The sequence below is a fragment of the Protopterus annectens genome, chromosome 12.part0 (genome assembly GCF_019279795.1).
Source record: "Protopterus annectens isolate FY-2018-M chromosome 12.part0, PAN1.0, whole genome shotgun sequence".
Lineage (NCBI taxonomy): Eukaryota > Metazoa > Chordata > Ceratodontiformes > Protopteridae > Protopterus > Protopterus annectens.
The window spans coordinates 1145618342-1145639966 of NC_056746.1; the positions used below are offsets into that span (position 1 = coordinate 1145618342).

The 21625-nt window shown below is 41.4% G+C and overlaps 1 protein-coding gene across 1 annotated transcript in view; it reads left to right on the forward strand.

Moving 5' to 3' along the window:
* Positions 1–21625, forward strand: part of LOC122817035 (ER degradation-enhancing alpha-mannosidase-like protein 2) — a 516571-nt gene that overhangs the window by 16752 nt on the left and 478194 nt on the right. The window contains exon 3 of the mRNA XM_044090167.1: positions 19531–19570. Coding sequence (XP_043946102.1) covers positions 19531–19570 — 40 coding nt within the window. The remainder of the gene's footprint in view (positions 1–19530; positions 19571–21625) is intronic.

Consider the following 21625-nt stretch of genomic DNA (forward strand, 5'->3'; position numbering starts at 1 on the left):
ATGCATGCCATCGAGGCCTTTCGACAACAACTTCAGCAAGGCCATCTACTGATACGGACAGACAACACCACTGTGATGTGGTACATAAACAAGCAAGGGGGCACCCATTCTTACCCCCTTTGCAGACTGGCAACGAATCTTTGGGAAAAATCACTGAGCCTAAACATACAGTTGCAATCCCAGTTTGTTCCAGGCAAAGACAATGTGCTGGTGGACAGCCTAAGCAGGAATTTCATAGATCCACACGAGTGGAGGTTACATCCGAAAATCTTCACACAACTCACCTCGACATGGGGCAGGCCATTAGACCTATTTGCCTCTCACCTCAACCATCATCTACAAAAATTCTGTTCAAGGACATACCATCCACAAGCTTGGAAAATAGATGCTCTTTCATTCAACTGGAACTTCCTAAAAATCTATGCATTCCCACCTCTGCCACTGATGACCACAGTATTACTAAAGATCAAAGCAGAGAGACCCAAGGGGATCCTAATAGCTCCAGACTGGCCAAGACAACACTGGTACCCACTACTACGGAGCATATGTCACAACATGAAGTGGGCCCTTCCCCAATGGCCCCTACTTTTGACTCAACACAACTTCAAAACAGTGCATCCAAACCTTCAGACGCTGCAGCTAACAGCCTGAGAGATCCCATGAATAATCTCAGTCTATCTCTCTCCAAGGAAGTTCAGCGGATATTAACAGAAGCTCGAAGACCATCCACCAGAAAGGTTTACTTAGCAAAATGGAAGAGATTCAGCATTTGGAATACCAGCAAGGGACATGATGCATCATTATTGAACATCCCACTCATCCTGGAATATTTGGCAGATATGCTACGGAATGGACTCTCATATTCTTCCATAAAGATACATGCTTCAGCTATTTCAGCTAGATATAACACTGATCCGCCTGTGTTTTCACATCCTTTGTTAAGGCAATTCCTCAGGGGAATCAAGAACATTAAGCCACCAAGAAAGGCTCCAGTGCCAGCTTGGGACCTCAACTTTGTCCTAGAAAAACTGACTCTACCTCCTTTTGAGCCAGCAGCTTCAGTGGACTTACAATTTCTCTCATGGAAGACAGCTTTCCTGTTGGCAATTACCTCAGCAAGAAGGGTTTGAACTACAGGCCCTAATGGCAATACCACCGCTCATAATCTTTCACAGAGACAGGGTCTCCTTAAGAACCAACCCTACTTTTATGCCAAAGGTGGTATCTAGGGTTTCTTTAAATCAAGCTATTCACCTGCCTGCTTTCTTCCCCAATCCTGAGAACAAAGGGGAAAGACTGTTGCATACCTTGGACATTCACAGACAACTTCGCTACTACCTGGACAGAACCAAGACCAGTAGGAAGTCTGATCAGCTTTTGTAGCTTACGCCCTGGAGTACAAGGAAAAGCAATTTCCAAACAGACTATTTCAAAATGGATTGGACATTGCATCAGATTTTGTTATTCCTTCCATGGGAAGAATGTTCCAGCCAATGTCAGTCCACACTCCACCAGAGCTACAGCCACCTCTACAGCATTCTTAAGAGGGGTGCCTACAAAAGACATTCTAGAAGCTGCTACATGGAGCTCCGTGCATACATTCTCCAAACACTACAATCTCCCTTTATACTCCAGATCCAGAGCAGGCTTTGCTTGGCAGACCTGCAGGGTTTGATTGCCACACCATCGCTTTCCTAGAGCATTCCTCCTCCCCAGCTAAGCTATGGTATTCTACCCATATGTTATGACTGCAGTTGCATTCTTGAAGGACATAGTACAGTTTTGTACCTACCATAAATGTAGATGTCCGATAGATATGCAACTGCAGTCGGATTTTCCCTCCCTCCATACCCCTCTATGCCTTGGGTCCACTCCTATCCCTGTTTCTCTTAGCTGGGGATATCTGTTATGGTGTATCTGTTTATTGCTTACTTATTTGTCTGGAATCCTGTTTTTGTCTTCCAATTTGATTACAGCCTTCCTTGGAGGGCACCTGGCATCTGGGGCAAGAAACACTGAAGGAAAATGGCATCGGCTGATGCTTATATACTCCAGCCGCTCTGACGTCGGAGAGAAATGCAACATCAGCCGATGTCGGACCCAGACTTTGGAATCCGGCCGACCGAGGGCTGCCTGAGGCAGGACAACCCATATGTTATGACTGCAGTTGCATATCTATCGGACATCTACATTTATGGTAGGTACAAAACTGTACTTTTTGTGGGAGAAGGAGAGGGTTGTCTGTGTACATGAGGCAATTGTAACATTGCCTCAATATTCCCAGATTCATCAACTGAGCAGGAGAGGACACTAGCAACTGACCCCGCGACATGCTAGAAGGAAAAGTTAAAAACTTTGTGTAAATGGGTTTGAAAAGACTTCGAGGGATGTGGATGATCGAAAAGGGGTATTAGGCTGGTGGGGTGCTATGTATAATAAAAAGTGCTATATCAGAGTAAAGAGTACTTCGGGAGCAAGTGCTAGGCTATCCGGATAGAGAATAGTCACTTAGGAATCAAGTAGATCTAAACTTATTAGGTATAGAATAGGGTGGTTAGATTAGCAGTACAGCTTAGGAAGAGCTGTTCTAAGGGAAAAAATGAAGAGTGGACTTTAGGTAGCCCGAATAGTTTAACCTTGATTAACCGCCGCTGCTCTTGTGTGCTCCTGTGGCAACTCCGCGCTAAAGCGTGCTTTATAGCAGGGGGCTGGAAAAGGCAGGAAATGACCCAAAATGGCCAATAAACTACAAGTTACTGTCTTTAACCACTCCTCTGAGGACAAACAGGCAGCTCAGTACTCCCCACTCTCACTGGTGAGTAAAGAAACTTCCCCCTGACCAAACAAGGAAAATGGAAAAGTACAGGAACCAAGACAAAGCCCAGGGATCAGCAAAATCTGATCACTGGAACACTAGCTAGGAAAGTATGGAAAACAAGGATATTTTTTTTGTTTTTTTCAAGTTTTTTTACACAGATAGACAGAAAACACAATAAATGCTGTACTTTTCGAATGCTATCAAAAGCTAATACACTTGAGTGTATTAGCCTGTAGTTTAACTTTTAAGCAAAACTTAAACTAGCAAGTGCAGTAAACAGTTTGAGCTTGTAAAAACAGGTAATACTTCGATAAAATAAGCAGAAACAGTGGTCGAAAGTCACAAAAGGTCGAAAAAGCAAAGAAAAATACTTAAAATCTGGAAAGTTTGTCTTTTCTGGTCTCTGCTGCTCTAGGAACTCTGCTGGACACCACGAGGAGCTGTGCTGAGTTCTCTACAGCTGGAAAAGCCCGCCAAAGCGTGCTTTATAGCAGGGGGCTGGAAAAGGCAGGAAATGACCCAAAATGGCCAATAAACTACAAGTTACTGTCTTTAACCACTCCTCTGAGGACAAACAGGCAGCTCAGTACTCCCCACTCTCACTGGTGAGTAAAGAAACTTCCCCCTGACCAAACAAGGAAAATGGAGAAGTACAGGAACCAAGACAAAGCCCATGTACACTGACAACCCTCTACTAGTAACTCACTCTAGTACAGAGTGCTAGAGATGTATCTACACCAAGAATCTTGAATCCATGCTCTCTTGCAATCAAAACAGTAACATGGAAGAGGTTGTCAACTCGCCCAGCACCATATATGCACATAATACCATTACTCATACAGATAGTACGCATCAAACACAAAAATCTATATACGTGGAGGTTCTCTTGAAAAACTTACCTAAACACCAGAGAATGCCAAAACACAACACTGCTACAACTAACACAGTCCTCACAGAAGCCACAGCACATAGCAACACCATGCCCGTAAGGCGAAATACTCAAAAAAACTTTTTTTTTTTCTTTTGGAGACTCAGTAGTGAGACACATGGATGTCCGACTCACCAGGTTGGACAAGGAGAAAGTCGAGGTCAGCTGCCTGTCCGGTGCCAGGATTCATCAGGTCACTCATGCACTTGGGTCTCTCAACAACAAGTACCATTATAACTCTGTCATAGTTCATGTTGGTGTGAATGACTTGAGACATACCTCATTGGGCTATATAAAGAGATACATGGTTGAGCTCTCTGAGTACATGCCCCAGGCAGGTATGTCCCTAGCCTTGAGCAGCATACTACGTTCACCTAGAATGATGTCACAGTATAAACAAAAAAATGATTGATCTTCAATAATTGGTTTAGTTTTTGGTGTCATTCAAAGGGGATACAGCTCCTGTCAACCTGGGAAGCCATGGTCAATACACCTCACTTCTTTGCCAGAGACGGTTTGCACCTGGCATCCCTAGGTTTTTGGCTAATGGCAAAGGCTGTTGCCTCCCCCATAGTGCCTTTTTTAGGCAAGGTCTTGAAAACAACATTACCAACATGAAATGAGCCTACCAGAGCAAAATAAGGATCATGCTTATAAATGCTAGGAGCTTAAACCAAAAACTGCACTTCCTGGAAGCATTTCTGTCACTAGAAGATATAGATGTCTGTGGAGTCACAGAAACCTGGTTCAAGACCTCAAAGAGTACCCCGCCATGCAAGACTCAATGCCTTCCACACCTTTAGACCTTAAAATGAATGTGTGAAAACCAAAGGAGGTGGTGTTTCTGTTTATATTGGAGATAAATTCACCTCCCATGTAGTTAGACCGGACAACTTCATGGAGTTACTCCAAGTCCAGATTACAGAGGGTAAGACCCTCCTTCAGGTCATAGCAAGTTATAGATCCCCCTCCATGGGTTGGAATGCCCGCAAAGCCTACTTGACCAAACTGGAGACTATCCAAATTTTACTGAGCACTCTGGTTGTGGGAGATTTCAATTATCCCACCATCAACTGGGAAACCTATGCTAGACCCAACTCGCTAGCGCAAAGGTTCCTTGACTTTGTTAATTTAAATGCCCTAGAACAAATTGTTTATAATCCAACAATAGGAAGAAACATTCTAGTTCTGGTCCTCACTGACATGTCAAACAGATGCACTGCCGCAACTGTCAGATAATCATTAGTTAAATCTGACCACAAAACAGTCACCTTTGTGCTGGCACTAGTACCAGAACTCACAAATGGTGAAATCAGACTAAAACACTTCACCAAGGCAATCTTTACCCTCCTAGGTGAAGTGTCCGTGCATTCCAAGCCCCACCCCAAGCTGGAAGTGGTAACTACACTGAAGCTTACAGTAAAGCCCTGTACAGTCACTTGCTTAAGTGTATAAACTCGGCTGTACAAGAAAGAATCAAAGCTAAAGCCCCGAGTAAAAACAAGCCGCCATGGTGGACATCCAGTATCAACAAACTTTACAATAAACACACAAATTTGCTGTCCAGGAATACAAATGCAAGGCCCCAACAATGGAAAATTATCCTTCTTAAGCTGAACAGGCAAATAAGACAACTTGTCAAATCCTCTAAGGACTCCTTTGAGAGAAACTTGGCAAGTGCAGCCAAGGATAACCTAAGGCCTTTTACAGCTACATATATAGCCTAAAAGGTAGGACCCAAGCATGTGCAGAACTAATGACCACCAGTGTCTCACACACACTGACCCCACAGAAATAGTAAACCTGCTAGTGGATAGGTTTGGTGAAAATGTCACTCCCCTTTCCTCTCCTAACTTATCACAAACCTTCCCCCAAACTTCCCCTACCCCACATATTTGAAAAGCAGACCTGAAAGCCTTGTTCAAGGCAAAAAGCTCAGGCTCTGTGGGACCAGATGACATCCCAGGCTGTCTTCTAAACAGGCTAAAAATCGAACTAGCATCACTATTAAGTACCCTTTTCAGTCATAGCCTAACCACAGACTATATTCCTTCGGAATGGAGAACAACAACAGTTATTCCTTTCCACAAATGTGGCCTAAGGAACAGACCAGGGGAATTACAGACCCATAAGTCTGGCCAGCCTTATCTGTAAGGCCATGGAACGTATCATTATGGACCTCATAAAGACATAGGCAACCTCCAAACCCTGGATCCTACCCAATATGGCTTTGTCAAGGGCACATCCTGCCTATTAAATCTGGTAGACTTCTTTGAAAATGTGACAAGGGCAATTGGCGTGTGCAGATCTGTGCACACAGCATACCTCGACTTGGCAAAGGCTTTCGACACAATCCCACATTCAGGCATTACCGATTAAACTTAGCAAACATAATGTAATCCCCTTCACTGTGAGATGGCTTGCCAACTGACTCACAAACCAATCGCACATTATTAAAGTGGGTAACTCCACATCAGCCAGTAGATCTGTTACCAGTGGGATGACACAGGGATCAATGCTGGGCCCGCTACTGTTTGGTATATACTTCTCAGAAGTTCAGGTCAAAACTAAGGGATTGTGACTGAACAAGTTTGTGGACGACTGCAAACTAGGTGCAATCATTGAATCCCAAATGATGTCTCACACAGACCAACAACTGGTGTATTAGTCATGGTCTCAAACTGAATGCAAAGAAATGCGTCATCATTCCTTTCGGCACAATGTTCCTTCACTCTATCAAATCAGCAACACTACACTAATTACCCACGAAGTGGTAAGGGACCTGGCATCACAAGTTGACTGCGACCTTAACTTCGACTGCCATATGTCTGCTGTAGTAAGGAAGAATTTCTGTGTAGCACACTTGATTAGTAAAGGCATAAGTTACTAAGGCTGCTGTGAGGTACTGTGTACAGGTCTAAAACCATGTTGAGTGTGGGAAAGTAGGTTGTTGTGTGTAAGATGGTGGAGAAGTTGTAGGTGCACACATTTTTATAGAATCTTAGAGGGTAGGGGGCAAGATTGCAGTAGGACGAAAGTTTGTGATGTCAGTGGAGTTGTTTTCCTTATGTAAAGGGATAACGTGTGACCTTTTCCATAGGTTAGGGACATGTGGTTCAGTTATGGATCTATTAAATAAGATGCTAACAGGGACTGCTGTTGCCTCTGCAGCAAGCTTTAAGTATTCTGGTGGGAGATTATCTGCTGAGGTTGAGCAATGTTTCAGTTTTTGTAGTAGTAGTTATTTGAGATAAAGGGATGGTCTGAAAAGTAAGCTGGGGATGGTTTGGTTTTTGGTTACGAGTGAGGGGGTTGGTTTTGTGTGTGTGTGTGTGTGTGTGTGTGTGTGTGTGTGTGTGTGTGTGTGTGTGTGTGTGTATAAAATGTGTGGAGTGTGAAGAGGTTAATATTGGGGGGCATTATTAGAAGTAGTGAGTTGGGGTGGATAAGTTGGGCTTACTTTATAGAGTCCATATCCAATCTAAAAGTATGTGTTGAATTTGGTGGTTTGAAGAGGTGGTATACTGGGGTATGGATTGGGATTATTTTTATTTCCTGGATTGCGTAGTGATGTTGCAGAGAACAACCAGAATTTTAGGGTTGTTTTTGTGGTTATCCTGATTTGTAGGAATAGTATGATTTTTTTTCTCGTGCAGTATTTTTCTTGTGTGATTGCAGAGTTGTCTGTATAACTGAAGATTTGTCGTTTTTATTCTTTAGCCAGGCAGTCCATGCTTTGTCCCTGTCTTTCATTAGAATTTTTCATGATTTGGTGAGCCATGGGGCGTAGTTATTTTTTATTATTTTTGTTTGCTGAGGGGCTAGAGATGGGAGTTGAGAATGCTTAGGAAGGTGCTGTTGAAATATTCAACTGCATCGTTAAGGGGAAATCTTCTTAGGATGGACCAGTCTATAGCTTTTAGAGATTCATTAAATACCTATTTCTGAATTTTTTTACGTCACGTATAGTTTTGAACTTGTTGTGAGTTGAGTGATACTCCTGTGAGTATAGGCTGGTAGGTGGTCACTGAAGAAGTCGGGAGTGTGCCTGAGGATATAAAGTGAGAAGGGTTTGAGACTAGTATCCAGTCCAGGGTGGGGTGCTGGATGTTATCTTTGCTATATCTAGTAGGCATATTTATAAACTGAGTAAAACCACAGAGTTTGTACTGTTTGTTGGGTGGTGTGAGGTTAGTGTCTGCCAGTCATTGTTAACATCCCCTAGGATAATGGTTTCATTCGGTATTGTCTCAGATATCCAGACTAGAATGTTTTCTAGAATGGGAATGTTTTGGTCAAGAAGAATGCATAAAACAACTATGCAAATGTTCTTAGATGAGTTAAGTTTTATAAGTGTTATAAGGATTTTGGCTGTACAGAATTTTAGCGTAGTATTTGAGTATGGGGAAGCTTGTTAGTGAAAATTAGGGCTATTCCACCACCTCTTTATGTGTTCTGTCTACTCTGATAATGCTATAATCAGGGAAAGAATTTCAGTATCTTTTATTTCTGGTTTTAGCCAAGTCTCTGTAATAGCAAGGATGTCTGGGATGGTGTGTGTTTACCAGGCATGTAAGGCTTATTGCACATGCTCCTGATATTAAGAGTGATAAGTTTATTTTCTCATTGTAGTAGGAATGGGGCCTGGGTTGGGGTGAATGCCCCCATACAAGTTTAAGGCTGTGAAAGAATGTCTAGTTGTTTTAGGAGTTTTAAGTAATTTGGATATTTGTATTAGCTTTAGGTTGTAGTGGTTAGTATTGAGGACTTCAGGGTGGTAATAGAAGAATACTGGTATATAGATCAGAGTTGGGGTTATTTGGGAGAAGCTTGTGGTGGTGATGAGGTAATAGTTGAGGTATGCTTTTATAGTACTGTTGCTGGAGGAGTTGTTGGGGTAGGAAGGAGAAGGAAGAGAAATGAGAGGCATGTGTAGAACAGCATGATTGTTGAGTGAGCTTAAATGGAAGTTGAGGGGGAATTAGGGCTGTTGGTAGTGAAGGGGGTAGAGTATAAGTGAAAATACTGTGGGATAGTAGTGTAGAAGAAGGGGTGTGTGGTTAGAGTAATATGGATGAGATGTTGGAGGGGGATGTTGTATGGTAGACTGACTGGAGTGTATTTGGAATTGGAGGGAGTTTGCAGGAGGTGGAACTAAAGGAAGTATAAGTTTATAAATGAAGAGTGGTATATAGGTCTGTAAGAATTTGTAAAAAAAAAGTTATTTACAAACAGAAGTGATTTTTTTTTTGTCAAAAAAATTATCAGTTTGAAGAGCAGCGCTTTGTTACATACAGTACCCCCCCCCCCCTTGTATACAGAAGCTGATCTAACTTTGACAGGCATTCTTGAAGACCTCAACAGATGTAATTACTGACAAATATACTGAATGTATTCAAAACTTTACAAGTAGCTCCAGCGCATCACTGTTTCTCTTTCATTTCTCAGTTTTCTGCCTAGCACTTGAAGCTGAAATTTTTGGCATTGTGCTCCCTTCAGATGAACAGTAGGTCCTGCTTAGGATTCACTGGCGTCATGACTAAGATTCATAAACAGAGTTGGGTTTGTGATATTCGTGACTTCTGTCAAGTGTGGGGAAATAATACTGCTCTTTCCTACATTATACAGAGTGCTACCAGCTGTGCACTACCAGCCCAAGATGTGTAGGATGCATAGCATGGTAGTCCTGTACATCTGTAGAGTCATCCAAGGTAATGGGTGGTGGGTGGAAATTATTTAAATCTTAGCATTGGGAGGGTGTTAAAATGTAAGCATGGGGGTAGTTGAAACAAATTGAGAAGATGGTGTTCCGCATCTTAACACATACATCAGGGAATGATGGTGATATAACTTTATGGGACACAACACACACAGGTGCATACACATAAACACAACAATATCAATTGTATATGTGTGTGCATGTGCAACAAGACATTGTCTTGGAAGAGAATATGATGACTTCTGATGTGCACAGATTGAACGGATGGGTGCACTGCATTTAATAGTGCTGTGGGAGCATTACAACCTTATTGTCATAGGATGCAGAATCAGCTCCTGCTGTTACTTTGCATATAATTGCATCTATGGTGCTTTCAAAAATTGGAGAAATAATTGCAGGGAGTGCATAAGGAGCAGCCTGCTTGCCTTGCTAGTATAAATGCAGAGTGTTGGTGGAATGGAGATAGGGGTTCATAATATAGCAGTCTGTGCACGACTGACTACATCAGAAGGACCTTGGTAAAAATACATGAAATTGTGTTTAGTGTGTACAACATGCAGCATGCATGAAAAGGTTTGTCAAGTACAGATCATATTATGGAGATTTTAATCAACACAATCCACTGATAGCAGTGTGATGTTCTTCATCTCACATTGCTGCAGTCATAACTTGTGGGTAGTCCGCTGTCCTCGGTCGGCCCGAATACCAAAGTATTAGGCTGGCGTCGGTCATGGGCGCTCAGATCTGACGTCATTGCGCCATGGTATTAAAGCGCATGACCGACGTCATATCCCCAGTCTTTTTTGCCGCATGGTCCGAAGCAGAAGCAGCGTTTGCAAGTGCCGTTCGGCGTTCTGAAATTTTCGTATTCTGAGTTTCAGACTGAAACCAAGTTGGGCTAAGTACCCCGTTGGGGAATATTTTTGTTTTTTCTTGCCTTAGTTAATTCCGGATGTCAGAAAAAGTGAATAATTGTATTTCTTGTGGGAAACAGATACCGCATAGGGATTACCACTCTCTTTGTATTCCTTGTTTGGGGCCTGAGCACGACGTAGTCGGGTGTCGCTTTTGTGCTAGGTTTAATAAGCGCACCATTAAACGTAGGTTAGATTGCGCTAGGCTTGTCTTCGGTAAGCGGTGTAATTATAATATGCCGTCGGATCCTCCGATGCCCGCTACCGCGAAGAAGCGCAAAGAAAAATCGTTAAGGTCCAAGCAGGATGAGTCGTCCGTTCCGGACGCCGGTTCTTTAGAAACTACGGTGGAATCTGTGGATCCAGCCGAGGTTTCAGCTGAGTCTCAGGGGGAGACGTTAATTTTGCAAGATGTGGCCTCTCAGGAGTCAGGTCAGGCTGAGGGGGCCTCTCAGGTTGCTGTTCTCCCTTCTTTGCCTAAGGTGGTTAGGCCTTCTCCTTCTGTTTCTAAGGTACCTTCCAAAGGCAGGCCTGGTTTGCCTTCCACAGGTGTCAGTCCTAGTTCTGCAGGTTCTGTGCCTAAAAAACACATGCTTAAAATGGCAGAAGATTTAATTTCTTTAATCAGGGGTTCTATGCCCCCTCCTGATAAGAGGCCTAGGGTGGAGCCAGAGGTGGAAAGTTTGGAGCTGGCTTCAGATTACTCAGAGTCTTCGGCTGAAGACATTCAGGATTTTCCTCCTTATTCTGATTCAGACGCAGAGGATTCCAGTCCTTCTGCTTCTCCTCCAGAGGATTTTTCCTTTTCAGAAACCCTGCATTCTATGAGGGAGCATTTTAAATGGGAAGGTCAGGATTTCTCAGATTCCCGAAAGAGGCTTAGGGAATTTCTGTTTTTACCACAGCATCGGCCCTTGGCTATACCTCCTGTTTTGGATGTTGTTCAAGACGTTTTCTCTGAGGCTTCCCTTAATCCAGACTCTTTGTCTCCTGCGCCAGTTAAACCAGATAGGTATTACAGAGTGCCTGAGGCTCATAAATATCTGTATAAGAGCCCAAGGGCTGACCCAGAAACTATTAGCCAGGGTCCTAAGGGTGTCAGGGCTTCTGTTGTAAAGAATCCAGTTCCTATGGATAAAGATGCTAGAGCTTTGGATAGGTGGGGTAAGAAAGTGTATACCTCTTCCACTTTAGCAATGAGGGCTTTGAATTGCCAGTTTCATATGTTGAAGTACCAGAATTTTCTCCTTACTCAGTTAAAATCTAAAGTGGATGCTTTGGCAGAGGGCATAGAGTGTAAGGAATTACAGGATTTGGTCCATGCCTCTGATCAGGTGGGTAAGCATTCTTTGCAGTGTGGTTTCGATGCTTTACAGGCTTCTTCCAGGGTGGCTGCCACTGGTTCAGTTATTCGCAGGCACGCCTGGCTTAAGGATCAGAATTTGTCAGAGCATGTTAAGGCTAGAATTTTGGATGCTCCTTTGCAGTCTGAAGTTTTGTTTGGTTCTCCTGTGGAGTCTGTCTTGAAGAAAATGGAAGACAAGGCTAAGTCTATGCAGACTGTTAAAGCTTTTTGCAGGTGCAGCCCCCTAAGTTTAGCAGGAATTGGCCTACTAAGGGATGGGCTTACCCTTCTTCTGATTTACAGTCTAGGGGCAGATCTAGACGTGGTAGGGGCAGAGCTCAGGGTTCTTTCAGGCCTAGAACGTGGAGTTCACCTGCACAATCTACAGGTGAGGGCAGGGGCCAGTCCTTTCGTAAACAGGCCCAATGACCTGCATCTTCAGCTGCCAGATCCTTCCTGTCTGGCAGCTCCTTTGGGAGGAAAGTTGGCACTCTTCAAGCAAAACTGGCTTTTAGTCACCCAGGACAAATGGGTGTTGGACATTATAGACCGAGGCTACAAGTTTTATTTCCACACATTGCCTCCTTTCAAAGGCATGCCAGACGTTCCTCCTCAGCAAAGGGTAGAGGCTCACAAACAGATTTCTTTACTTCTTCAAATGGGGGCTATTCAGCAGGTCCCTCTGTCAGAAGTGGGCCTAGGATTTTATTCTCGCCTGTTTCTAGTACCAAAGAAAGGAAACACTTGGAGGCCGATTTTGGATTTATCTATCCTCAACACATACCTGGACATTCCAAAATTCAAAATGTTGACGTTGCAACAACTTCTGCCTCTGTTGGGCAAAGATCACTGGATGGTAACTCTGGATCTCAAAGAGGCTTATCTTCATGTTCCTATCAGGCCCAGTTGCAGGAGATTCCTGCATTTTCGGGCTGGGACTTTACATTATCAGTTCTCTGCTGAGGAGTTTAGTACGGGAGCCTCCTTGGCCTTTGCCTTTGATTCCACACCTTTTGTCTCAGGAGGGCAATCGTTTCCTCAATGTCAGGATTCAGTCCCTGCATCTAACAGCCTGGCATATTCTGTTCTAGAACCTGGAGGGTCGCAGCTTCCTCAACAAGTTTTGAATGTTATTTTGGAGGCCAGAAGGCCTAGTACAAGGAAGGTTTATGCTAATAAATGGAGGAGATTTTTTATTTGGAGCAAAGCAAAAAGCTTTGATGTTTCCAGGCCTGATTTGAGTGTTTCTCTTCAATATCTTACAGAATTATTAGACAAGGGTTTGTCTTTCTCCTCTGTAAAAGTTCATGCTGCAGCCATTTCTGCTCACTATGACTGTGACCCACCATTATTCTCTCATCCTTTGTTTAAGCAATTCCTTAGAGGGGCAAAGAACATAAGACCCCCGCGTAGAGCTCCTACTCCTTCCTGGGATCTCAATTTTGTGTTGGAAAAACTTACTTTACCTCCTTTTGAACCTGCAGCTACGTCTGAGTTAAAGTTTTTGTCTTGGAAGACTGCTTTTTTGTTGGCCATTACGTCTGCTAGAAGGGTTTCTGAATTACAGGCTCTAATGGCAGTTGAACCCTTCCTAATTTTTCATAAGGACAGGGTATCTCTGCGTACTAACCCTACTTTTATGCCTAAAGTGGTTTCAAATGTGGCCTTGAACCAATCTATTCATTTGCCTACTTTTTATGCAGATCCCCAAAATAAAGGGGAGAAAATTCTGCACACTTTGGATATTCACAGGCAGTTGCGTTATTATTTGAGCAAGACTAAAGGGTTCAGACAGTCTCAACAGTTGTTTGTTTCTTTCGCTTTGGGCTCTCAGGGGAAACCTGTTTCAAAACAAACTATTTCTAAGTGGATTGGCCATTGTATTGCTTTTTGTTATTCTCATCATGGTAAAGAGATTCCGGCTGGAATCAGACCTCATTCCACTAGGGCTACTGCCACTTCTACTGCTTTTTTAAGGGGGGTAGCTACTAAAGATATTTTGGAAGCAGCTACTTGGAGTTCAGTGCACACTTTTTCTAAACATTACCATCTTCCTCTTTATTCCAAATCTAGGGCTGGATTTGCCACTGCAGTCTTACAGGGCATTTTGGCAGCTCCCAATGCTTTATGATTTTGCCAGCCTCCCTTTACCTTTGCTTTGGGATTCTACCCACAAGTTATGACTGCAGCAATGTGAGATGAAGAACATAGTACAGTTTTGTACCTACCATAAATGTAGATGTTCGAAGATCCACATTGCTGCAGTCCAATTTACCCTCCCTCCTTCCCCTCTGTAGTTTGGAGTGGTTGTATGGTTTGGGTTGTAGATGTTATTTGTACATGGTTTTTCTATTTTTGGCTGTGGCCTTTCTTTTTAGGGCCTTCTGACATCTGGGGCAAGAAAAGACTGAGGATATGACGTCGGTCATGCGCTTTAATACCATGGTGCACTGACGTCAGATCTGAGCGCCCATGACCGACGCCAGCCTAATACTTTGGTATTTGGGCCGACCGAGGACAGCGGACTACCCACAAGTTATGACTGCAGCAATGTGGATCTTCGAACATCTACATTTATGGTAGGTACAAAACTGTACTTTTCTCTGTGCTACTTGTATGTGATGTTTGTGTTTTTGCTAATATGTGGAGCAAGCACTACATAACTACAAAATAATTAGTGCTCAAGAATGGGCTTTGTAGTCCATAAGGTTTCAGGATAGTGAAAACAACATTTGCATCTTATTCTTATCTAGCCATCCTTTGATGACATTACCATACTAATGGGTTTCAAAATCCTGTTGGCCTTTTCTGTTGGGAGAATAGCCCACACTTAGTTGTCAAGGCAGCTACAGCTGTAGGGGTTATAGGAATATTTTTCTAGTTGTGTTGTCTTTTCTAACTTGGTTTGTGGACAGATGTATATGTACAGCTGTATATACATGTCTGGCCACAAACCCTGCTGTCTGGGTTCTGTTATTTGTGCAGTATTTTTCCCATGGGGGTGCTGTATGCTTCTGGGAACTCTTATACTCTTTAGTTACTTTCTATAGTGATGCTGAAAGAACTGATGAGCATTTCTGTGTCCTGCCAAGGTGACCTAATGCCCACTTGTAGGTATCTACAAAATTGTTGCAGCACTGTATTAGTTGATGGCCTTGGTACTGAGTATAGTTACATATGAGTTGTGTTGACTCTGATATTCAGAATTTACAATTCGCCTAATCATATTAAGCAGGATGGAGTGATGTGTTTTATAAAGTGCATTAGGGCCATTTCTCTGCATTTCCTAAATTGCTTTCCCTAAGTAATGAGTTGCATATGTGTGAACCTTAGCCACTGTTATCTAAAAAATATGCTGTATTTAATTTTCAGGTTCCTGTTTCAATGTTGAGCTGCTGTCTGCTTGGTTTGTTCCTGATTCCTTCCAGTAGCAACAATGTGTGGAGAACCCATGAATCCCGAAGTGTGCCATCAGTGTCAGTGTTGACTGTGATGAATTTATAGCCCTTAGGGCCTGTACCTACAGTGATTTCCACCTCAGCAAGGGATTCTTATGTGCCTGGCCATGCTATGTGCCATCTTCCCAGACAAGACAGAGGTCCTTTGCAGGCTTCTTCAGTCTCCTTAGATATTTTATCTCTGAGGCCAGATAGGAAGCAAACATATGGATTCCCCTCAGGAGTACTTTACCTTAGATATTGACAAGGATGGATTTCTTAGCATCTGCCTCATCTAATCTAATGGGGACCGATGTTGAGATTGAGATGATCAGCCCAGATCCTGACCATGTCAGGCTGATATCTGACAATGGAACCAAGGCAAACATTGACACAAGGCTTAATTCCTAGAGTATCAATCCTGAAGGTTGGAATGCTGACCTTGGCAACATCAGCATTGGTCCCAAAAAAATTGGTGCTGCTGCTACTGATGCATGTGAGCTGACCCCAAACCTTGAGGTTGAAGGAACTCCCAACATCAACAGCGTCAACACTGAAGTCATTGACATTGAAGGTACCAGCCACAAATGTTATGGTCCCGAGATCAACACCATCACTGATCTTGACATTTGTATCAGTGCCAACATAGGTGCTTCAAGTTTGAATTCCATTGTCACTGGAATTAGTAAGGATCAGAAAAAATTGGCCATAAGGAAGTGTAAAATAGGAAAAAAAAATAAACAACCAATGCTTGTGTATGCATCCTAGTCGTATGTATAGAAATGTGTTAAAAGGACAGTGCTTAAGGACATCTAGATTAAATACTGATGACGTTTGTTTAAATCAAGCATTTGTAGAGTTGCACGATGATTTTGTTAGCAGGGTTATCCTGTGAAAGAGGTTGATGGATCTATAAGGGAGGTTCAGCAAGCTAAAGGTTGGAGAGCGAGGCCATATTTCTTCTCCAGGAGGGATGTGAATGGAGTATCCTCCAGTAGATCATTGGTTACACAAGGTAATACTAGAGTTGCACTTATGTACTTGAGTAATATTAACCTTATGTAATGTCATCAAGAAGAACTGGCCTATTCTTATGGGCGATGATGACATTAGACATGTTGCGGGTGATTGACCCAGTTTTTGTTTTAAAAATAGCTTGTCTTTGAAAAGGCAACTTTGCTATAAGTGTAGCACTAGTTCTGTTGTAGCATCTGAAAGATAGGCACATTTCCATGCTGGTCTTGTAAAGCTTGTAAGTATATTGCTATGGAAAACTTTTTATACATCCTGTTACTGAGAGGAGGTATGTCCCTAGGCTTTATGCTGATTGTAAGAGCATGAACTTAGTTTATTTTGTGCAGTATGTTTTTGCTTTTATGTAGGGAAGACTAATCGTTAGGAATGCATTTTGGAGCATCTATGTGATATACGAAAGTGCAGTGCTTCCAGTGCTTTAGCTAAGCTCATTGCATCTTTTGGCACACCTCTATTTTGGTTTGTTGCTTTACAATTAATTGCTAAGGATATGAGAGGGGGTGATGTTATTAATAGAACTGAGGTCACTGAGATGAAATGGATAATTACTCTTCAGGCAGATAAGACGTTTGGTCTTAATGAGGCTGTGCCTTTAAAACCGGCTTTAAAATCATGTGGTATGTTTTATTGATTGATTGATTGGTTCTCATATATATGTTGTTGATTGTTTTGATTTTATGTTCTAATGAAGTGGCAAAGGGCATGAAAGCACTTACCAATTAAAGTTTTTAGCTGTTTTTTTTTTTCTTTTTTCTATTTTTTGGTTTGTGTTAAACCAACCTTTTATCCACATTTGTGCCGTTTTTCTGCCATAAGGAAATGTCTCTGTCTACCCTAGTACCAGAAGAGGGAAATTTTTCTTTTTTTTTTGGTAGACATTGACAAATGCCTTCATCATCTTATCATAATCCAATATGTTGGCAGGAACATAATTACTTTGGTATGACCTGAAAGATTTGGGAGATAGATGCCTGTAAGAAATGTGCTTTTTTCTGAATTCAGAGCTGAAATAGAAAATAAATATCCATCCTCACTTGTTTAACAGAAGAATGTTCAGACACAGTACTGACTAAAAAGAATGGGAATGACAAAAGGAGACCCTTCTGTCCTATTTTTTTTTTTATTTAATCTTAGATTCAGTCATCTCTTTTGCTGTCATTTTTATGAGCCCTATCCTTTTCTCTTCTCTCCTTTTCCTTATGTTTATCTTGAGGTTTGGGGTCTATGTCAGAACACCGAAAACGCAAACTCTTGAACGCTCACATGGGCGAATAATCAGAAACTCGAAATTGGTACACCCCCCCTGCTAAATATATATTCCTACTCTGAGATCGCACTACAGTGAGGAAAGGGAAAATATTCCAATCTTCACTTTACTGCGATCCCAAAATACCACTTTCAAGTTTCTGATTATTCGCTCGTGAGCTTTCGAGAGTTTGCGTTTTTGTCGTTCTGAAGTAGACCCAAGGTCTGTCACCCAAAGGCATATGCTACAGGGTTGACCTTGGGATGGAGCTCAACAATGAGCCCCCATCGGGTGCAGATGCAGAGCTGTTTTATAGTCTGGATAGTATTATCTTGCTTTTTTTCTATCTATAACAGTGTTACGGGTAAAGGATTCACATGTATCGCACTCTGCCATGTAATGTCCCTCTTGTAAACATAACACAGATATTTTGTATCAGGAAAGAATTTTTTGCCCAAATTTAACTTTTTTTTTTTAATGTGTACAATACTTCCAATACAGACTAATCAAATGCATGGTAAGTAGATAAATTTAACAGGCAGTAGCAAAAAGAGCGAAAAGCAGACAACCTCCATGTTGGATACAAAGCAACTTTACTGACATTAAGTTATTGGTGCAAGGTGAAAAAACACATCACATCAAGGCCTAGGGGGTGAGTGGAGGGGTAGAGAAGATAAAATGCAATGGAATGGATAGACCTGAAAGTCAATTTCATTCCTAGAGACAACTTAAGGGAGCAGCAAAAACCTTTTTAAAGTGAAACTCAAGAATCTTTTTATCTCAAAAAATTACAGTTTGGAAAAGAAGTGCAAGCACTTAATGTGGCAAAAGAGATCTGGAGAGGATTTTGATATAGAAATTTAAGTAAAAGGGGCTAGTAGCTTGAGAAACTTTCAGATGCATTTAATATTGTTGGTTGCAGAGAGTGGACTTCTTTGATTATTTATTGTATTATTTTTATATATTTGACATTTAACAGGTCGAGAAACTCTTTTAAAGTGAGCTGGTTGTTTTGATAGTCTCCAGTTAGTTCTAAAGTTTAATTGCTTTACTCAATTTTTTGTGAAGGGGAAGCTATGAGAACTGAACTTGGTTTGCATTGTGTGGATTATTTATGAGTTATCACACTAAATATTGTATGATGGGTAATTGTATTCTCCTGCAAGGACATTAGTTGTTAATTATTTGTGTATCATAAAGAGACAGGTATTGCTCACTGTAAAGCGTTCACCTTGCCCCATCTCCTGCATTGGCTCTGTCATTACTATTGACTCATTTTCAAGGAAAGATAATCTGCTGATAAAACTTCCTTTGTTGCTCATATTTCTTAAGTGGACCTTTAATATCAGATATTACATTTAAGCAGTAAATATAGACTTCAGCTATGATTTTTTAAACCTTATGCAGCTGTCTAGATAGGGCAGAGGGTTTACTGTAATTGTTCAGTGTAGGACTGCTGAATTTGTTGCGTGGTTCTAGACAGCACTGTCCAACACTATATAGCAGGTAACAGTGTATTATGCATCTGGCCTTTTCATGCCTTGCATTTAACAGCTGCTGTATATCCTACAATGCAGCTGACTGCCCTAATTGGTTGTCAGAGTCCCATAACTGTTGTGTAGTTTGAGATCCTTGTGTTTCATTCTGTACGATATCATGTTTCCTTTTTTGTGGAATTAGAGGAGGACTGTATTATAGAACCATCTAGGGGTCTTTGTGGTAGTGCCATGATTCAATCCACAGGATGTAGCCATTTATACTTTTGTTGTTTTTCTTTATATGCAGGATGCACATTGACATAATCAGACAGATTGCACAGAATGTCAGTTTAGTTAAAAGGCCTGAAATGGAGGAATATAGGTTTTCCTAAAATTCAAAACACAACATTAGAATTGATTATTTAATTAAAAGGAAGGGTGAGGGCTTTTGCCAATAATGTACCTATTAGCTTCAGTTTTCCAGCTGTGTTGATTGGGCCATTGATCACTACAATTACAACCTAGACACTCAGTAATCTGAATCTGATTTTGTTGATGTTAGCATAATTATTTTATGATAGTAACATTGTACTTTCTTATTTTTCTGTAGTTTTTCTCTTACTCTTATTGATGCCTTGGACACACTTTTGGTAAGTGGCTTATTGTGGTTATACTTGTAGTAGTTATAATAGTACTAGTAGTAGTAACAGCAGTGGTATTTGTGTGAATCAGGTGATGATGGAAGGTATGGAAAATGTCTTGGTACGTGGTCACTATTTTTACTAAGAAAAGTATCATGAATTTCTTCTTTCTTTCTGGGTGGTGTACATTTCACATTTAGTTCTCCTGGCATGTGCCAACTTTGCTAGACTGCTTTTAAACCTGAGGTCTTCCCACTATAGAGATGTGTTCCTTGTGACCCACCATAGGTACTTCTAAATGCTTTTAGTTGTTTCCGTCACAATTTTGTAGGTAACCAAGTACTGCTTTTGTAGTTGCTGGTGCCATTATTGTTGATAGATTCTCAGAATCCATGTTCACAGTGATTTTCATTTTTATTGACACCTGACTAGGACAGTATAGTAGCACAGTTGTTAGCAGTGGTGTATCGCAGCACTTAGTTCTTTATTTTGGTTCTCTGCTGGAGTTGCTTCTTGTAGAGCCAGGTATTTCAGTTTTCTTCCTACGTCCCAGAGACTTTCTAGTAAAATGGTTGTAGGTGTCTTTTCTGTGTCAGTGCATCCTGCATAGGCTGTGACCCCATTTAGGATTAGTTTCTCTGTCTTGCACCCAGGGAATATCAGGATAAGCTGTTATTCGTCCTTGACCCTGTACTGGATTAAGCAGGTGAAAGCAGAATGCGTGAACGAGAGAAGAAGGAGAATTGAACATGAGGAAACAAAATTAAGTTATAGCTTCTCTTCTGTGCCACATGGTATACCCCCAAAATCTCAGACATCTTGTTTACTGTTGAGTTTGGACAACATGTAATGCAGATGCTCTGTCTCTGTTCGGGGAACTAACTGCATGGAATGATTTTATTTAGCTAATTTAATACTTAAGGGCTTGAGTTTACACAGGAAACTGTAGAAATGCTACAGTTGTGGTGGGATTGATACCTGTTTGAAAGCTAGGGAGATGACAGTGGTAACCGTAGTGTTCCTTTCCTTGGTAGTATTGTTGATCCAAATCTGCTCTACCGCAGTCTTACTGAAAAACTGCAAAACATGTAAAGCCATTCATGCATTCTGATGCAGATGTTTACAGTAGGGAATGGCATTCAGATATAGGCTGTGCTGGTCATGGGACTTGGTACGTAAGTCTTTCTGCTGTCTTGCCTCAGCTGTTTGTTTCATTTTTCTTTTCTTTTTTAAGGACGTACCTATAACAAAAAAAAATAGCATACCTGTTTAGAGTTTATGAATTTCGTCACCAGTTGAAGAGGTTTTCTGGAGCTGTTTGTCTACACCTTTGAGCAGTAATAAGTAGGGAGTAAGAACAAAAGGTCACCATAGTGCTAATTTTATCTTAGGACATAGCATACTAAATATTATTTTAAAATATTTTTCTTCTGTTATGTTTTTATATGTTACATGAACCTCATTGATTATAATTGCTCTGTGCTAAGTGACTCAGCTCTGCTTGTTTTTACTGTTAATTGTAATTCAGTTCTCTGTGCTAAGTGACTCAGCAGTGCTTGTTTGTACTGTTAATTGTAATTCAGTTCTCTGTGCTAAGTGACTCAGCTCTGCTTGTTTTTACTATGTTAATTGTAATTCAGTTCTCTGTGCTAAGTGACTCAGCTTTGCTTGTTTGTACTGTTAATTGTAATTCAGTTCTCTGTGCTAAGTGACTCAGCTCTGCTTGTTTTTACTATGTTAATTGTAATTCAGTTTTCTGTGCTAAGTGACTCAGCTTTGCTTGTTTTTACTATGTTAATTGTAATTCAGTTCTCTGTGCTAAGTGACTCAGCTCTGCTTGTTTTTACTATGTTAATTGTAATTCAGTTCTCTGTGCTAAGTGACTCAGCAATGCTTGTTTGTACTGTTAATTGTAATTCAGTTCTCTGTGCTAAGTGACTCAGCTCTGCTTATTTTTACTGTTAATTGTAATTCAGTTCTCTGAGCTAACTGACTCAGCTCTGCTTGTTTTTACTGTTAATTGTAATTCAGTTCTCTGTGCTAAGTGACTCAGCTCTGCTTGTT